General features: G+C 39.5%; 2 protein-coding genes across 3 annotated transcripts in view; one reads left to right on the top strand and one right to left on the bottom strand.

The window, feature by feature from the left end:
* Positions 1–1638, bottom strand: part of LOC144604453 (death-inducer obliterator 1-like) — a 114582-nt gene extending 112944 nt beyond the window's left edge. For both annotated transcript variants that reach the window (XM_078418890.1, XM_078418889.1), the window contains exon 1: positions 1577–1638. The gene's annotated coding sequence lies outside the window, so the exon portion shown is untranslated. The remainder of the gene's footprint in view (positions 1–1576) is intronic.
* Positions 1639–1933: 295 nt separating this feature from the next.
* On the top strand, positions 1934–17107 carry LOC144604666 (transcription factor-like 5 protein). Its single transcript, XM_078419308.1, has 6 exons — positions 1934–3338; positions 4447–4627; positions 7051–7135; positions 9910–10156; positions 14220–14361; positions 15732–17107. Exons 1-6 carry the CDS (start codon positions 2593–2595, stop codon positions 15852–15854), a joined length of 1524 nt encoding a protein of 507 aa, XP_078275434.1. The 5' UTR covers positions 1934–2592; the 3' UTR covers positions 15855–17107.
* The last annotated feature ends 2547 nt before the right edge of the window (positions 17108–19654 follow it).

A 19654-nucleotide genomic window follows, 5' to 3' on the forward strand; every position in this document is an offset into this window, starting at 1 on the left:
CCCGACATGAAATGCCACCTATCCATTTTCTCCAGAGATGTTGCCTGACTCACTGAGATACTCCAGCATTTTTTGTCTATCTTTGGTTGAGTAAATTGCCCTTCATTAACTACATGTTCCCCTTGGTTAGCCTATGTTTTTATTTAAATATATTGCTGGGAAGCCGCATTTCCAACTTTAAAATAGTTTGGGTTACAACAGTTCTCATAAACAGAATCCTGCATTATCTGGGAAAGATATTAGTTATTTGTGGTTATTCTCAAAGATTTATTCTCAAAACAAAGTGATGATCTTGAAGTCACATTCTCTAAGTGCAGTAGAAACAAAATGAATTGAAGCTTTCAGAAGGGAATTGGATACATGGTCAACGGAAAATATTTGCAGGAAAGCAGGTTAACTGTCTGCAACGACATCTTGTCTGTAACGACATAATTGGCAAAGGGAATAAACAAGAAATCAAGCAAAAGTAGGACATTTGGTATCTCATGCCTGCTGTACCATTCAGTATGATCCTAACTGATGTTTTACTGATGTGCTACTTTTCCATTTTCCAAACTAATTTCCCTAATGCCTGATTAGGGATCACAGTTACCACCCATCCAAGGGATTCATTGAAAAGATGGTGTGGAGTTGACTCCAGGCAGTGAAAAAAAAAAAAGCTTTGAAATACCTCGGATCCTTCTTCAGAATCGAAAAGGTTCTCAACCTGAAACACCTATCCATGGCCTCCAGGGATAATATGACCTGACCTTTTGAGTTACTTCAGCATTTGGTGTTATTTTTAGTTAAACTGCATCTGGAGTTCCTTGTCTCTCCAGGCAGTGAGTTCCATTAGTCAGGGCATTTAGTACAAGAGTCAGGAAATCACGTTGCAGTTTTATAAATCTTTGGTTAGACTGCATTTTGAGTTTTGTGTGCAATTCTGGTTGCTTCATTATAGGAAGGATGTGGGGCTTTGGAGAGGGTGCAGAAGAGACTTACCAGAATGTTGTCTGGATTAGTAGTCATTAGCTATAAGGAGATAGTCAAACTTCGATTGGCTTCTCCGGAACGTAGGAGGTCGAGGTACAGGTTGTCAATAATGGGGAGGCATGGAACAGATGATAGTTTATAAACACAGACGCGCACACACACACACACACAGTGCTATAGTAACTGAGCGACGAGAACATTGATAGACGTTGTTTCGGGTCGGGACTCTTCCTCAGACTAATTGTTGTCAATAACAGGCGGGTTGTCAAGGGGCCGGACCGCTGACGGCGACTCATTGTCATAGTCAAGCTGTCGTTAATGAGACAAGAGAATCTGCTTAGACACCAAATGCTGGAGTAACAGCGGGGCAGGCGGTATCTCTGGCGAGAAAGAATGGGTGACGTTTCGGGACGAGACCCTTCTTCATAATCTGCTTGTTTAAGCCACATTGAGTTTACCGCTTGATCACAGCCGCAAATAAACCGACTTGAGGTTATCGGGGCAGATTTTAAACGGGGCCGGCAAAAATTCCGGGCAAACCAGGCACATTAATAAATCGAACACAAATTTTCTGACTCTTCACCCGACATACGATTATGTTTACCTCATAAATAAGTGCGTGTGTACGACGGCTGAGCGAAACAAACTGCCTCAGGCGGACAACAGCCTCGACAGGCGCATGCGCACGGTGAGCGAAGAGGTGGCACGACAGGCCCACGTGACGCGTCCACGGTCGGGGGCGGGCGCAGTGAGCGGCGGGGTTTGATTGGATGGGCGGGGCGTAGGCGGTGACGCCCTATCGGCGCGTGAGGCGGGCCGGCTGGCGGTTGCTTGGGCGCCTTTTCAAAAAGCCTGAGGAGGGAAGGAGGGGGAAAGGGCGGAGCACGCGCTGGAAGGGCGGCGCCGCTGCTGATCGGCAGCTCGCGGCCTGGGAGGGTGGGCAGGGAAGCGGACGGACGGGCCGAGCGGCGGCGGCGGCCGTGTGCGGCGCGTGGGTGGGGCAATAAAAAGGAGGCCTATTCCTCTCCACGCCCTATCCTCCGTGGTTGTGGCGACCAGACGGCGGGAGGGCGGCGACTGTGTGCGCGGACACCGGGCACTGACATGGGTTTGTGGCGGCCGCGGCAGCTCGCGGTGCTCTGGGCGTAAAACTTGGGGCTTGGGCAGGAGGGAAGGGTTTATCCGCCCTATTTGCTCCGTGTGTTGTTCACCACTCTTTCCCCCCCACTCTGAAGAAATCGGTTTTATTTTGTTTTGATAATAAAAACTGAAACCCAAGTGCCTGAAAAGGTTGAGCAAAGGGTGCAGTGAATTGAAGGTCGTGCTGCACGGCGATTGTGTGAGACTTCCCAGAGCTTTTGGAGTGGGAGACTTATCCTTTTATTTTTTAAATTATAGCAAAAATTGTGTTTCTGAACATAAGTTTAAAAGGCAAGGGAAGTGGATAACGTGAGTTTTGAGGTGTTTTTGTTTCACTGGGTCTAGTGTTAGTTTTTGAGGGGATTCGTTGGCTTAGATGGGTGAAGGTGGTGCTGTCCAATTGCACCCTGCCTCTTGGTTTTTGCCATTCTAAGTCGTAGAAGCGAGCAAGGTGTTTTTTAAAATATTTACTTCTTCTGGATGATGCTTTCTTCTGAGGCCACACCAGAGTCGCTCCGTTCCCCATCTCATGAATCCAGGTCCTCGGAGCCAACCCCAACCACTTGTACCTCCGAGTGCCCCTTCACAGAGCCGGGATTGAACTTCACCAACTCCGATCTTGGCCTCGTGGACATGAGCGAGGTTGAATACACCCAGCTGCAGCACATTCTATATTCACATATGGAGTCCCAGTCAGGGGAAGGTGAATTGGAGACTCGTCTGAATTCTACTTTGTACCAGTCTGCCAATCCTACCAACCAGGCTGCATTTTCAACAGCCAACTCATCTAACCAGGTTCCCTACTCAACAGCCAACTCTGCCAATCAGAATCTGTACCCTGTTACCAGTACTATGAACCCCACTTCAGAATCTCACTATGTGGGTAACAACCAGTGTTTAGGGCACATTGATTTCCAAGAGTTAAAAATGATGCTTTTGAATGACCCTCCACTACCTATTAACAGCACTAATAATTTGCAAAATATGGAGAAATTCTCCCAAAATTCTTCTGCAGAAACCACCCGACCTAATGGACTAACGCTGAAAAATAGAGAGACAATGGGTAATTCAGACAAGGAGAAGATTTCAGGGGACAGCTCAATGGCAGGACAAGAATCAAGATGTAAAACTGGACCCAGAGTACGTCTTGAAGACAGATTTAATGCAGTCCAAAATGAAAACCAGGAACGACAGGAGTTGCAGGATTCAGGAGTTACTTTTAACAAGTGTGTGCTTTTTTTTTAAAGTCAACATACAATGTACTGAATATTTAGAGAACTGTAAAGAATTATACAATGAAACACACCCGCATCAAATACTCTCTTACTGGGATGCATATCTGATTGGGTAGTATTTATTTTTAACATTTACTCCAGACAAGTAACCACCATTAAATTCGATTCATTTCAACACCACCTTATTAGCCTAATACTGCAGCAATTAGGGCCATGGTAAATTAACCTGTTCTGTACCAATAAATCTTATTAAATTATTTTGTTCATAATTTTCTTTCATTTGAGAAACCATTTTCACATTTTAAAACAAGTCCTCACAACTAATGTAAATGTTTAGTCTGCAGCATTTTCATTGGCTAAGGCATGTACTTATCAGAATGTAATGTATTTGTACAATTTGTGGACTTGCTAGACTATGAAGCAAGAATAGATATTCTTTTTTTGGAGTAGAGAAAACTAAAAGGTGATGTGATGTAAGTATACAAACTTAGGGGGTGCATAACTGATAGTGAAAATCTTTCTCCTTGGCAGAGGAATCTATAGCCAGATGGCATAGGTTTATGCTATGGGGTACAAGTTATGATGATTGTTTTTAGCTGATCATGTTTTAAATCTGGAATGCATTCCCAGAGAAGATGGTGGTTGTCGCTATTCTTGCAAAATGTATTCAGATAATACTTGAGATGCAGTAGCGTAAAAAGCTACAGGACCGAGTGCCAGTATATAAGATTGGCATACATACCTGTTGGATGCATGGACATAATGTTTCTATCTCCATGTCTCCTAATATAAATTCTCTCAGAAGAAGATAACATACTTTGAAATTTCACAATGTCTATGTACCTGATAAAATCTGCAAATATTTAAATTTAATCCACTGTTTTAATTGTTGACCATATGCTAAATGTCACAAAATATATTACGCCAATACATACATTGTATAACCTTTCATATTCACATTTGCACCTTTTTGGATTGTTCTGAAAAAAACAGGTTTGAGATGTGTTAATAAGTTAAAGATCAGAATTTTGGAAAATGTAAAGCAGCCCAGTACTTATCAAATATATATACTTATCTATTTTTGCTTCATTTTCTCTAGTTTGGTTGCTTTGATCCGGCATCCTTCAGAGTTGATGGGGATACCTCTCCATCCACAGCAAAACAAATGTACTACTTTAGTCAAAAGCAAGACTGGGACTTCTGCTCTGCAATTTGCATACCCTTTATACACACCAAACACTTGTACACCAACTGGCAATACTACCTCTGGTCAAACTCAGGTAAAAAATTTGCTGAATTATATTGGTGAGATAAAATTCTCATTATTTAGAGGTAGGCTCAATTTAACAATTTATTATATTTTAAATTGTGCATTGCTATGATTGCACAATATAACAATAATTATTTTAATGGAATCTGCTTTAAACACGAGAATTTCCTGCTTATTTATGTGTTTGTTATGAACAAATTGAGTGGAGCCAGAATGGGCCCTAATCTCTTTGCTGTGGAGCAAATGTCAAATATTCAACTAATTTGCCTACTTTAAATATTGTTTGTCAGGTGCACCACCATAAGATGTTTTATTGCATCATTTTTATAAATATCGTCAATATCTTTTATTGGTAACAATTTTATTGGTACTTAATTTCCAATGCATAAAATAAAGGAGGAAATAAAATAAGATTTGATATTTCACAATTACTTTCACCTATTATGTTGTGCATTATTAAAGTTTTTGCCTGAACACTTCGTTTTTTTCCCAAATATCTTGTTAACATGTTGCCTGAGCTGCGATACTACTGGCTGAGTGCACACAGTTCTCCAGTTCACACAGTTTCCCAAGATATGTCAGTACTTTTTAATCAGTTAAAATGTGAAATATTTTTATCAAGCTTCTTGGAGGTTTTTTTTCTCAATTGAAGAAATAAATGTGCATATTTGGGTTCTATTTGGGTATTTTTTAATATGGGAGAGAGAAAGAGGAAGACCCAATGTGCAAGAATGATAATTGATAGGCTATTCATATAATTATTATAGCTTTCAAACTACGTTCTGTAAACCAGAGAGCAGTTTGGGATTGAGGAACGAAAAGCAATGCTTTACCCAATTTGATTTTAATACATATTTAGAATCTCAAAGAAAACTGAAGGTTTGTAATTATTTGACGAGCTAAAATATAAAATATTGTACTTATTTGGCATGGTAAAAGCCTCATCCTAAGAATTCTTTAGATTCCGAACAAATTGAAAACTAAAAGCAGACTGAGGGGAAGGTAAGGAACAATATACTTTTTTTTCCCCAAGAAGAAGGTAAGTGATTACAAGCAAAGTAAATAGGAATCACCGCCACAACGTACATAAGAAATAGAAGCAGGGAGAGGTCATTATGCCTTTATTCCTGTTGTCATTTACTAAATCCTTGAGTTTTATGTTTCCACAGCGCTACTTTCCTTCACTAACCCATGTATCTCTTAATTCCTCAATCTGTATAATTATCTCAACCTTTGTCTTGAATATACTCCATGTCAGAACCTCTATTGGGTGGAGAATTGCAAAGATTTAGGCCTGAATACCCAATCTTTTATTTTAAGACCGTGACCTCTAGTTTTAGACATCCCAGCCCAGGAAATATCAACTCAGCTCCTAGCCTGTCAACCCCAGTAAAAAAATTGTACTCCTAAATGATGTTATCTCATTCCTCAAAACTGGAAGGTTAGGACCTGTCTTCTTAATCTTTTCTCATGCAAGAAACATTCTGACACAGCAATCAATCTTTAATGCATTCCATCTTTCACAAGTATATTCTTCCTTCAGTAGACCAGACTATATGCAATATTTCAAATGTGATCTCTTCAGATGTGAGGCAGATTGGGCGATGAGAGGCAAAAATATCATGCAATTAGGATGGGACACCATAAGTGAAAAGATGGGAAGGAACTGTGACACACATATTGTTACACAATCTTTGGCAATCGCTTCCTTAACATCCACAACATTTACTACTGAAAGGAAGAGGGTGATTGAGAATTAAAAAGGAGATAAAGAATAAACGATTAGAAAAGTAGAGATAGAAAGAAACAGTAACATTAAACCATGTAAGAAATAGAGAAGATTCAGAACTATAATAAAACATACAGAGCCATGAAGTTCCTATAATGATAAATTAATGATTGTGGCTGCAGTGTGACCTATCATTTCTGTCACAAAGATTGCCTCCTATTTCTATAGTATTGCCAACGTCTACCTCTATCTTGGCATATCTATTGCTGAAACTGTTCGTTCTTAATTTCATCAATGCCTTCTGTTAACCAACTTCCCATCCTCTTCAAATGTAATTTTTGAGTCCCTTTTAAATTAACTGCCATTCTGTTTTCAGATTCTCTCTGCTGTTTTTCTCCTCTACATTCCTTTCTAAATGTATTGTGTTTTCCCTAATTCTCACTTGAAGAATTCACCTTTGTAAATCACTTGACTACTGCATTTGGAATCCATTAATGTGTTAAATGTTGGGAAATTTTTCTCCCATGTATTATGATCAGAATAAGCTCTAGTCTTAATACATTACTGAGTTTTGGTTAAACCCGGAGTTACTTACCTGGTCGCTTTAATTGGTTTAATAGGGCACAGGAAGCCAAGCAAATGTGCTAGAATCTGCCGGCGCACAGGAGCTTACCCTGCCCAGAGCATTCTCTTTATGTTTCCAGGAGGAACTCCAATCAGCAAGGCAGGCATTGAGTAACTGCAACAGAAACAAATCTTTACCTGAGCAAGTCTGGATTAAGGTAGAAGGTAAGGATACAATTTAGTAATTTAAGAAGGTAATAGTATAACTAAATAGAGCCTACCATGCAAATCTTCAGCTAAAAGGCAAGGATAAGAAAGGGAATATGATTTGTCTAGCAATGTTTTGCACTGGTTGTAAATGTATAACACAAAAACAGGTTTTCTGTAAAATGCTCCGCTGTTAAATGTAGGAGCTATGAAGGTCAAACACATGGATTCAATCCTCACATTGCCAAATCTAGACAATCTTTGCTGGGGCAACACCACCTTGGTTCCAGAGCAATAAACATTAAGAACCAATTCTTGGTGACATGTGAAAATCAAAAAACTGGAAGCTGGAAATCTGAAATGAAAACAGAAATGTTGGAGACACTTAACAGATCATGCAACATTTGTGGAGAGAAATGGAAAAGAACTTCTGACTTTATCAGAAATGGAAAAGAACTTCTGAGTTGTCTTCAATGAGATATACATTCTGCTTCTCTTTTCACAGATTCTGTCTGAGCTGCTGAGTATTTTGAGCAAGTTCTGCTTTTATTTCTTTTTACAAATGTCGTGGCTTTGATTGAATCTCCAAAATTAAATGACTCATTCTCTGGTATCATACAAGAAAATGGACATGTGTGGGTCATTCTGGAGGATCCACTGCACTGATGGGGAATTATAATCTTCAAGATAGAATTAGTAAAAATTATGGAGATGGGTTATAGTTTTAGCATTAATTCTACAAAGTTAAATATCAATGATTGGCCAAATTAAGTGCTCCCATGAGAGCTAATATACTGATAGAAACTGATCATGCTTATTGAGCAATTTCTGTTGTAATTTTTATGATATTTTAAATAAACAGTGATATCTTGCTTTTCATTTTATAGGAAATAAAATGTGTCGCTTTTCAATTTACGTTTCCACAATCTGTATTTTGCAATTTTATTGGGAAAGCAAACTGCTAAGTTTGGAAATTTTGCAGTGATCTGAAATTATTTTAACATGGTGGTCAGCTGATATCCTAGCACGTGGGCTTTAATTGATAACATTTGACCGTTCATGTGACACTGATTATTTCTTCTATTATTGCAACCGCAGCAGAAATAGTTAATACCTCAAAAATACTTTACCCTCGTATTGTGCAGGAAACTTAGAAATTCATCCACTTTTCCAATGGACCAAAACTGACAAATCTGGCAATCCTAAGAAGAATTTATAAACGTTTTTTCATCATTAAAATGAACAAGTGGCAATCATACAGTCAGACTTAATCTTTGAATTTCAGTCATTCTGTAAACTTGGTAAAATGAGGAAATCTGAATCTTGTTTTCCTGAAACAATATGTGGATAGTCTAACCAGAGAAGGACCTTGAATGAGTCTGGATTGATGATTGGTGTTTCAGTGGGGGAGAATTTTCGGAATAGTAATCATTATTATATAACTTTTAAGCTAGTTACCAAAAGAACAAGACTTACGGTGAAAGTGCTAAATTGGCTGAAGACTCAAAGCAACAGTATTAGGTCAGAACTGGTGAAAGTAGATTGGGAATGGCTGTTTGGGGTAATTGCCCATCTAATATGTGGGAGTATTAAAACTGGTTAAAGTTCAGGATTATCATGTTTCTTTGAAGATGAAAGATGAAGATATTGTAAATTTAGTCGAAAGGAAAAGGAAGCGCATATATGGTTTAGAAAGCTTAAATGGGCCTTGTGGAATATAAAGAAATTAGGAAAGAATTTAAACAAGGAGTAAGGAGGGCTAAAAAAGCATGCAATGACTGAGGCAAGTAGGATTGTTATTCGAGTTAGAGATATTTGACTAGTGTGTTCTGCAACGATCAGTGCTAGGACATCTGTTGACTAATATATATAAACATGATTATAAGTATGCAGGCAACACAAACATTAATGGGGTTGTGAAGGATACAAGAGGATATAGATTTGTGGGCAGCACGGTGGACAATGGTAGAGTTGCTGCCTTATAGCGCTTGCACTACCTGAGACCTGGTCGATCCCGACTACAGGTGCTGGGTGTACGGAATTTGTACGTTCTGCCCGTGCTGTATCTCTAAACTAAACTAAGATCAGATGGAAAGTTGGGGGAAGAAATGGCAATATGAGTTCAATCTAAACGTGTGTAGCGATGCCTTTTGGGAATTCAAATGCAAGAGCAAAGTATACAGCAAATGGCTTAGACTTGGTGGGGCGAAGTGGCTGTTTTGATGCTATATCTGTAAACTAAACTTTTCTCAGGCATCAAAGGCTGAGGGGCAACTTGAGAGGCATAGATAGGACACAGGGTCACTCTTTTCTTCAGAGTGGAAATGTTAAATACTAGAGTGCAAAGGTTTACGGTGAGAGGGGAAAAATTCAAAGTTTATGTGTGAAGATTTTATATGACACTGGAGTAGGAATGCATTGCATTGGAGGTGGTGAGGGCAGATACAGTAATAATGTTCAAGAGCCAGTTACACAGACACTTGAATAGGCAAGGAATAGAGGAATACTGACCATGAGCAGGCAGATGAAATTAGTGTGATTGGCATCATGGTTGTTGTGGGTGGAGGTCCTGATCCTGTGCTGTACTGTTCTATGTTGTGTAATTTCACCAGTATTTGGTAACTTTTTTAAATATTGGAACAGGGCAATTTTATTTAAATTGAATAGATTTGAGTATCCGAACTATGTGTTTTCAATTATGATTAAAACCATTAGCAATTTACTGCTGACTAGTATGCAGAAACCTTATAAAGAAAAGATACAGAATGTTTCATAATTGTTTCTCTGCACAGATGAAACTCTACGTAAACAAGTAGTGAACAAACGATGTCGTAGTCGCACACGGCAAGCCAATGTAGAAACAGAACACAAAGTTCTTAGTGACCTTACTAACATGACAGAGAATCAAAATACAAATATTGCCCAAGGTGGACAGTGGCAAATGACACATCCAACCACCCCTGGCCCCACGCATGGGAACCAACAAGAACTGAATTGCCAGCGTAGAGAGAGACACAACCGAATGGAGAGAGATCGCAGGTGAACCCTCAATGGGGTAGGGCAGATAGCTGTTTTGTAAATGTGTTTTTAAATTCGGGAAATAAAGTATTAGGCATTACATGTTTTGCCTTATTAAATAGTATTTATTTCATCTTTGGTTCATTTAGACTCCAAACTTTGGAAAAATATAAAGGGATATAAGTATGTTACCACTAGCACCCATGTTTTACCTCACAACATCGGAAGAAATATGTTGATCAGTCTGAAGAAGGGTCTCGACCCGAAATATCACCCATTCCTTCTCTCCAGAGATGCTGCCTGTCCCACTGAGTAACCAGCATTTTGTGTCTAACATAGGAAGAAATATACCTTTATCTAAAGAAAGGATTATCTCATACGGAAACTGGAGATATTGTTTCTGAACCGGAACCTCACTTAACACCACCCACAGAGCATTGTTGATTTGATATAACACTCTTGGCTTAGGGGAAAACTATATCCAAAGAAAATGTTACAACTCATCAGATGAAATGTTTACCAGTTGGTCGATTCAGCCATCTTATTGAACGCAGCCATCTTGATCTTAGCCATCGACTTCAGGAAGTGGGGTGGAGTTCATGCCCCCGTCATCATCAATTGTGCTGAATTTCAAATGGTCAGAAGCTTCAAGTTTCTAGTATTATTAAGAATTTGTTTTGATCCAACTACATTGACGCTATGCCCAAGAAAGCACACAACACCTCCGCTTCCTCAAAAGACTAAGGAAATGTTTTGCTCTTTTTTTCTTTGGTTTATTTTCACCCACATGTTTAGACCGTAATGTTGTATCTTTATTGTTTTGATGTGGTTATGCTTTATTCTTAATTGTTAACTGTATGTTTGTGTTGTCATTTGTGAGCGGAACACCAAGGCACATTCCTTGGATATGCATACTTGGTCAATAAACTTATTCATTCATTCACTCATCTAGTCCTGGAATTGCTTTCCAATAACTCTAGCTAATTTCAACAGATGCACTCCAGAAAGCATCTTATCGGGAGGCATCATTACTTGGCACCCACTCTTAAACTGACCTCATATGCCCGGAATGAATCTTCCAATCTACCTCGTTGCCATGCAATTTTTTAATCTGTACTTTCTCTGTTGTTATAGCACTATAGTTCCACAAACTATTTATGTTCCCTTTACTCTACCTGATGTACTCATGCGGCATGATTTGCCTGGATAACATGGAAAATAAAGATTTTCATTATCGGCATATAATATACCAATACCAAAAATATCAGATACCCCTGCAGGATGTAATGCTTGGGAAAATCTTGTGCTGAAACCCCATATCTACCAGGGAGAATTTCTAAAAATACTGGAGGTTTTCTGAAATGCTTCTCCCTGTAATCTGGAAGGCAAACGAGAGCTTGGATAACAGTTGCCCCCTTCTTTTCCTATTTCTAATCAGCAGTTAAGCATTACTTTGAGAAAAGTAACCTTGAACTTAATACATTGTTAGTGTTGGACAGTGGCTCAGGCTACTTTATAGATTTCCAACCTTTTTTCCTGCAGAGCTGGAACCATGATGATCCTTACCCAGCCAATGCACCAGGATGTCATATCCAAATTCAAATCTTAATATCTTCAACACACATTCAAATAGGTCATTTGGAAATCAGATTTTCAAGATAAGCAGTTGATAAAGAAATTCTGGAAGTCATACATCTTTATGAAGATCATTGTTGATATCAGTACATCCTGGGCAGAAGTCTGCAACATTTGAATGAATGCTGTCTGACAGAAGTATTGACCAGATGTTGTGGGTTTTGAGGAGAGAGCAGGCAAAGACTAGTGACATATTCCAGGACTAGATGAATGAATGAATGAATAAGTTTATTGACCAAGTATGCATATACAAGGAATGTGCCTTGGTGCTCCGCTCACAAATGACAACACAAACATACAGTTAACAATTAAGAATAAAGCGTAACCACATCAAACCAATAAGGATACAACATTACGGTCAAACATGTGGGTGAAAATAAACCAGAGCAAAAAAGAGACTACAGACTTTGGTTATTGAGTAGAACTATCACTCGTGGAAAAAAGCTGTTTTTATGTGTGGCTGTGGCTGCTTTGACAGTCCGGAGTCGGCTTCCAGAGGGAAGTGCTTCGAAGAGTTTGTGGCCAGGGTGAGAGGGGTCAGAGATGATCTTGCCCGCTCGCTTCCTGGCCCTTTCAGTGTACAATTCGTCAATGGGGGGAAGGTTGCAGCCAACAACCTTCTCAGCTGTGCGAATGATCCGTCGCAGCCTCCGGATGTCATGCTTGGTGGCTGAGCCAAACCAGACCTTGATGGAGAAGGTGAGGACGGACTCAATGATAGCAGGATAGAATTGGACCATCATTGCCTGTGGCAGATTGTGTTTCATCAGTTGCCGCAGGAAGTACATCCGCTGTTGGGGAGGGGGATCTCTTCGAAAGTCTACAATTAGTTCCACTGTCTTGAGAGCATTGAGCTCCAGGTTGTTGCGATGGCACCAGGACGCCAGCTGTGTCACTTCCCCTCTGTAGGCAGTTTCCTCCCCATCCTGGATCAGTCCAATCAGGGTAGTGTCATCCGCAAACCTGAGGTGCTTGACAGAGGAGTCTGTGGAGGTGCAGTCATTGGTGTAGAGAGAGTAAAGGAGAGGGGAGAGTACGCAGCTTTGCGGTGCTCCTATGCTGAGGGTCTGCGGGTCCGAGATGTGCTTTCCCAGCCTCACATGCTGCTTCCTGTCCGTCAGGAAGTTGATGATCCACTGACAGAGGGGTTCAGGCACAGTCAGCTGTTTCTCTGACAATGTTGCAGTGCTACTGCAGTCTCACTGGGATAGTCTAATAAAAAAGGAACTACAAGAGTTAGAATGTTCATGTTGAAGATGAATACATTGAAACAATGTGGATTCCTGTCAAAATAAACCTGTGCACAGCTATTTTGATGGAAAACCACAAAGATTGAGGAGGGAACTGAGCTTTTTTTGTTCTAAGACTGAGCCAGACCAAGAGCACAATTCCTCTGTATTGAAAATTATGTGTTGATAGCATTTCCTACCACAGAGGAAATACTTTAAGAAGGGCAAACAAAACAGTAAATGGTGAATCGCTAAGAGACTTATAATCTGATCATTCCTCCCAGCAGATCTTATCCCCATCACCTGCCCAGTGGTACCCTCTTCCACTTTTTCCATTCTGTGATTCTAATATGTCTGTGAGGTTATTTTTGTCAGTTTACATTGTATTATGTCTCATTGTACACATGTGAACTAATAAAAGTTATATTTATCCTCAGTGAAGCCTTCATTTATTATTCTTGAGTAGAAAAATAACACTATCAGTAAGGCATCATACATATAAAAACCTTTTTAGAATTGATTCAATTAGCAGACCTGTACACAGGAACACGTATTGAGGGCCCAATTTGCTTATAGCACTTTGTTTTTGTATTTGAAAATCATGTCTGCTATTACTGGCTCTTAATTTTTTTTAGTTCTAATTTAGTTTCTTTCATTTTATAATCGTACTTTGCATTTCTGAGTATTTAAATTAATTTGCAAATTGTTACCTCGATTGCCCAATCCATTTAACTCCCACAACCCTTCAGCTATTTCTTCTCCATATTAGTTTCATATTTATTCTAATCAGAGGTTTGAAAAATTCAAAGCTAAAAGAATTTGAATTGGATAAATATAACTTCCAGTCACAGTGAACGCGTTCCAGGCAATGAGCCCTCTATTCACAGGCCGGAACGGAAGAAGATGAGCTATTTAATTTAGCAACTGCACTGAAGTACAATGAAAATAATTGATTCTGTTGATGAAGAGAACAGGATGCATTTTAATTGCATTCCTAAAGAAATGATTGTTGATTGCAATTGCCCATTTTTTTAATCGACCATGTCATTTTTTTAATATTATGATTATCACATTCAATTATTATAGTCTTGACCATTATATCTAAATGTAGGTAAAGGAGAAATGAAACATTTTCTTAAAGTGCATCAAATAAGTTCTGATGTGTAGGCATTTAAAAAAATGTATAGTTGGAATTCACTGACACTTGCATTTATTTGCAGGCGCAGGATCCGTATATGTTGTGACGAGTTGAATTATCTTGTTCCATTCTGCAATTCTGAGACTGATAAGGCCACTACATTACAATGGACTACTGCGTTTCTCAAGTATATTCAGGAAAAACACGGTGATACACTAAAAAAGGTAAGGTTTGTTTTTTTCCCCTAAGTATCCTTTATTGGTTTCTTGAAGTTTGATTTGCAGTAGAATAAAATTACATGGGCACGGCAAAACTACTACGCCATAGTAACCTTAATCATACTTGAGCCTTAGCGATAAGCACAAGCACAGGCCATTGAAGAAATCTGATTTGGCTCATCTGTGGATAACTTTATCTACAGGACCACCAAGGATATTAACCTGGTTATGTTTAATTAAGAAGAAAAAGATGGCTACAACATAATATTAGAGTAATAAATTCCTTATTAAACCACGTGCATTGTTGTTCATTGAGTTGCTTCATTCAAGCTTTTTCCTACAATGCGTCATGAACAAATTAATGACGTGATTGTAATGAATGTTTTTACTCTTCAAATATTCAAATCAATTTGTACAATCAAAACTAGTAAGTAACAGTAAATATAAGGAAATTAAATGACATTTTCTTTACTCAGCTAAGCAACTGAATTATATTTGTTTATTGAAGCAGATCATCAACTATTCCACAGGGAAGCAGCCATGTGGTCATAACTTTAGTTTTATTTTTCAGTCATTTTCCCCTTGCACTCTCTCCTTGGGGATTTTTGGGTGCAAGTCCATAGTTCCCTGAAAGTGGCAACACAAGCAGATAATGTGGTAAAGTATGCGTATGGCATGCTTCCCTTAATCAGAAGGGGCATTGAGTATAAGAGTCAAGAAGCTATGTTGCACTTTTATAAAACTTTGGTTAGGCCACATTTGGGGTATTGTGTGCAGTTCTGGCCATCCCACTATGGGAAGGTCAGTGAGGCTATGGAGTGGTGGCAGAACTTGTTTATCAGAAGGTAGTGTGGATTGGGGTGTGTTAATTATAAGAAGAGGTTGGACAACTTGCATTATTTTTTTCCGGAGTGTTAGAGTCTTTTTCCCAGGGTGAACATGTCAAATACTTGAGAGTATAACTTTAAGGTGAGAGGAGCAAAGTTAACGAGGAAAGTATTTTTCACAGAGTGATAGGGTTGGAAAGTGCTGCCAGAGCAGGTGGTAAAGCAGATGTAATGGCAATATTTAAGAAGCATTTAGACAGACATATGAACAGGCAGGGAATTTAGGGTTGTAGGCCATGTGCAGGCAGATGTGCACTTTAAATTAACATTATGATCAGCACAGACGTGGGCTGAAGGATTTCTTCCTGTGTGGTACTCTTCCATGTTCAATCTGAGGCAGAATTGGTGCAATCGGACAAAATCGGTCAGGCTGAAGTAAGTTGACTAGACTTAATGTAAATTAAAAATTACTAATTATTATTTTTAGCAATTTAACATATGCATAATAGTTATTACTGGAGTAAGTGGTAAATATTCTTTATCTTCAAGGAATTTGAGAGTGTTTTCTGTGGGAAAACTGGCAGAAGACTGAAACAACCAAGAATAGAAGCACCAGTAGATCACACTGTAACTACGAGTGTACACAATCATGGTGTGATGGAAGGTAAATGAACTCCAGAATGAGTGAAGTTACAGTTCCAAGAGAGGTACAAAGTTAAATGTATCTCCCTGATTCACTATATCGAAAGTCAGAATCAGGAAATGGAAAAGGGTAGTGAAACAGAGCAATAAACTACTTGTCATCCCAGCATAGTGGTTAGGTGGTATTATCACTGGCAATGTTCAGAACTCCTAACTTGCACTGTGAAATCAAAGATGGTGGCAGAAAATTTGAGTCCACCATGATTTGTGCCATATAACTATATTTCCCTAATTCCTAAGGTCCAGGTATTTTACTTAGCTGTCCATCATTTTTATTTGTACTTTTATTTCTCATTCAACTTTTTTCTTGAGGGAACATTTCAAAATATGAACAGGCATACAGACGAATGCTGTTCTTTGATCTTTATGTCCAGATACATGATGAATAATCAGTCATCAATGATGTTTACATTTGGCTGAGTTAAAGCTCAAAAATATTATCATGGCTATCAGGCCACCCATGTAAACCTTTCAAAATATTTTAATGTGCGCTATAAATTATATAAATGTTTTAATACACATATTTAAAAATCACGGTTGATTCATATTTTCCCTTCCTGTCTTTGATATTTAAATTGAATGCATTTGGAGCAGTGGTGTTGACCAATCACAGCATTGGTATACTGCCTGAACATTGTATAAATTGATTTTTGTTAGCCGGAAAATGTTGACAACAGCAACATTAACACACTGAACAACTCTACACCCAAATGCTGCTAATAAAATGAAAATGCAGTTAAAGAGACAGTATCCATTTAATTATAAATGATGAAACATCCACAACTACAAAGGTATGGTGAAAGCTCAGCATAAGAGTGCATAAATGTGTATGTTTTATCATACTGAAGTGTTTTTATCACAGTATGAACAGTTTAGGAAAAGAAAAACTTATTTTCACAAGACTGAAGCACTTTAATAAAGCATGCTAATCGGGTTGTTATGTTTTATATGCCATCCAGTGTGTGGCAAAAAGAGGATGCTGTCCCTTTACTGGAAACTGATAGTTAACTACTACATAAGCTTTAACATTTTGCAATATATTTAAGGTACAAGATATTTATAATCTTTAGCAATACAAAATGATTTCTTACTCTATAAAGAGGTTTTATTCATTAAATGGATCTGTTTGGTTTTATTTCAATGACCTGTTAATTGTTGATAGTGCTATTGATATTTAAAATAAAGGATGACCAAATACTTTAAAATAAATTTGTTTCATAAATTAATAAACCTTACATTGAACTATATGATTTAAGTATATTTCATATTTTAGTTAAACTGGATAGCTTTTAGTTAATATGTTTAAAATAAATATAAACAGTAATCCTTGAAGGGTTTTCTGTCAACTTAGCAGTGTGTAAATAACAAAGCATATTAATGAAAGATGTTTCACAGTATGTTAAAGATTTCTGATTTAAAAAAATCTATCACTATCATTAAAATTTAAAACAAATATGTATTTATCTTTGAGCTAATAAAGGTATTCATCCAATTTGTATTTGTTGAATTTCTTTAGATTGTAAAATGTCAAAAAATCAGTGACAAAAGATTTATACCAATTATTGTAATACAGTAAAACTTTGATAATCTTCTGTTCGACAATTGAAAATCCCGATGATTTGGCATCCGGCTTACCGAATGTCGATATAATTGTTCCCTTTCACATACTGGGTGCTGATACCTATGCTTTCACTCACTAGTGCCCTTGTTCCTCCTTTTACACACCAGTACCCAGTCCACTCATTCAGATTCACATGCTGTTCATTTCACACTAACCAAGTTCCAACACAGAACCTGGTTCTTGTACACCCATTTGTGTATCAGACCTCATAATACATTCTCTTTAAACTTAGCAGGTACACTGGATATATTATTACCTATATACTAAAACTCATTTGTTTGTTTGTTTGTTCCTGAGCTACAGCCAAAACAGTGCACGATAGTGCAACAATTTTAGGCCCACCTTACTCACTGTCGTCCCTTCGGTGCTAATGGAAGAAGTTTCATTGAAATCGGTGTTAGATTTTTAAAGTTATTCACATTTTAAAGTTTAAATCTATCTCCTAGGGAGGGATGGGGAGGGAGGAGGGGTGAGTGGGGGTGGGAGAGGGGAATGGGGGTGGGGTAGGGGGGATGGAGTGGATGAGGAGGGGATAACGGGGATGAGTGGTGGGAGTGAGGGTGCAAGACCAATGCAGGAGAGGCTTTGGGTCCACGGCTCGCTCTGGCTGCAGCGAGGTGAGTGGCACCCTCTCCCTTTCCCTGTCCCCCCTCTATGAGGAATGGGCCCATGAGGAATTTGTCTATATTACAACTAGACAAAAACAATGAAAAATATCCAGTAGTTAGGAACATCTACTAGTATAAGAAAATAACTGCAGATGCTGGTACAAATCGATTTATTCACAAAATGCTGGAGTAACTCAGCAGGTCAGGCAGCATCTCGGGAGAGAAGGAATGGGTAACGTTTCGGGTCGAGCCCCGTCTTCAGACTGATGTCGGGGGTGGGACAAAGGAAGGATATAGGTGGAGACAGGAAGATAGAGGGAGATCTGGGAAGGAGGAGGGGAAGGGAGGGACAGAGGAGCTATCTGAAGTTGGAGAAGTCGACGTTCATACCACCGGGCTGCAAACTGCCCAGGCGAAATATGAGGTGCTGCTCCTCCAATTTCCGGCGGGCCTCACTATGGCACTGGAGGAGGCCCATGACAGAGAGGTCAGACTGGGAATGGGAGGGGGAGTTAAAGTGCTGGGCCACCGGGAGATCAGTTGCGTTAATGCGGACCGAGCGCAGGTGTTCAGCGAAGCGATCGCCGAGCCTGCGCTTGGTTTCGCCGATATAAATAAGTTGACATCTAGAGCAGTGGATGCAATAGATGAGGTTGGAGGAAGTGCAGGTGAACCTCTGTCTCACCTGGAAAGACTGTTTGGGTCCTTTGATGGAGTTGAGGGGGGAGGTAAAGGGGCAGGTGTTGCATCTCGTGCGGTTGCAAGGGAAAGTGCCCGGGGTTGGGGTGGTTTGGGTAGGAAGGGACGAGTGGACCAGGGAGTTACGGAGGGAACGGTCTCTGCGGAACGCAGAGAGGGGAGGGGATGGGAAGATATGGCCAGTGGTGGGGTCCCGTTGTAGGTGACGGAAATGTTGGTGGATGATATGTTGGATCCGCTGGCTGGTGGGGTGGAAGGTGAGAACGAGGGGGATCCTGTCCTTGTTGCGAGTGGGGGGAGGGGGAGCAAGAGCGGAGCTGCGGGATGTAGAAGAGACCCTAGTGAGAGCCTCATCTATAATGGAGGAGGGGAAGCCCCGTTTTCTGAAGAACGAGGACATCTCGGAAGCCCTAGTCTGAAACACCTCATCCCGGGCGCAGATGCGGCGTAGACGGAGGAATTGGGAGTAGGGGATAGACTTTTTGCAGGGGACCGGGTGGGAAGAAGTGTAGTCCAGATAGCTGAGCGAGTCGGTGGGCTTGTAGTAAATGTCCGTCACTAGTCTCTCCTGTGATGGAGATGGTGAGGTCCAGAAACGGGAGGGAGATGTCAGAGATAGTCCAGGTATATTTAAGGGCAGGATGGAAATTGGAACATCTGCTAGACTGGTTTTACTATGAATAAATTTAGTCCAATTACAGCACACTAAAATTACCATATTTTACCATCTTTAAAGATAACAAAATTACCCTCTTGAATCTTCTGAGAAATAACATTTCTGAAATACTGGAAGGTTTGCCAGCAATTCATTATTGAATGAGACTATTTCCAAACAGCATCTT

The sequence above is a fragment of the Rhinoraja longicauda genome, chromosome 22, assembly GCF_053455715.1.
Source record: "Rhinoraja longicauda isolate Sanriku21f chromosome 22, sRhiLon1.1, whole genome shotgun sequence".
Taxonomy (NCBI): Eukaryota; Metazoa; Chordata; class Chondrichthyes; order Rajiformes; family Arhynchobatidae; genus Rhinoraja; species Rhinoraja longicauda.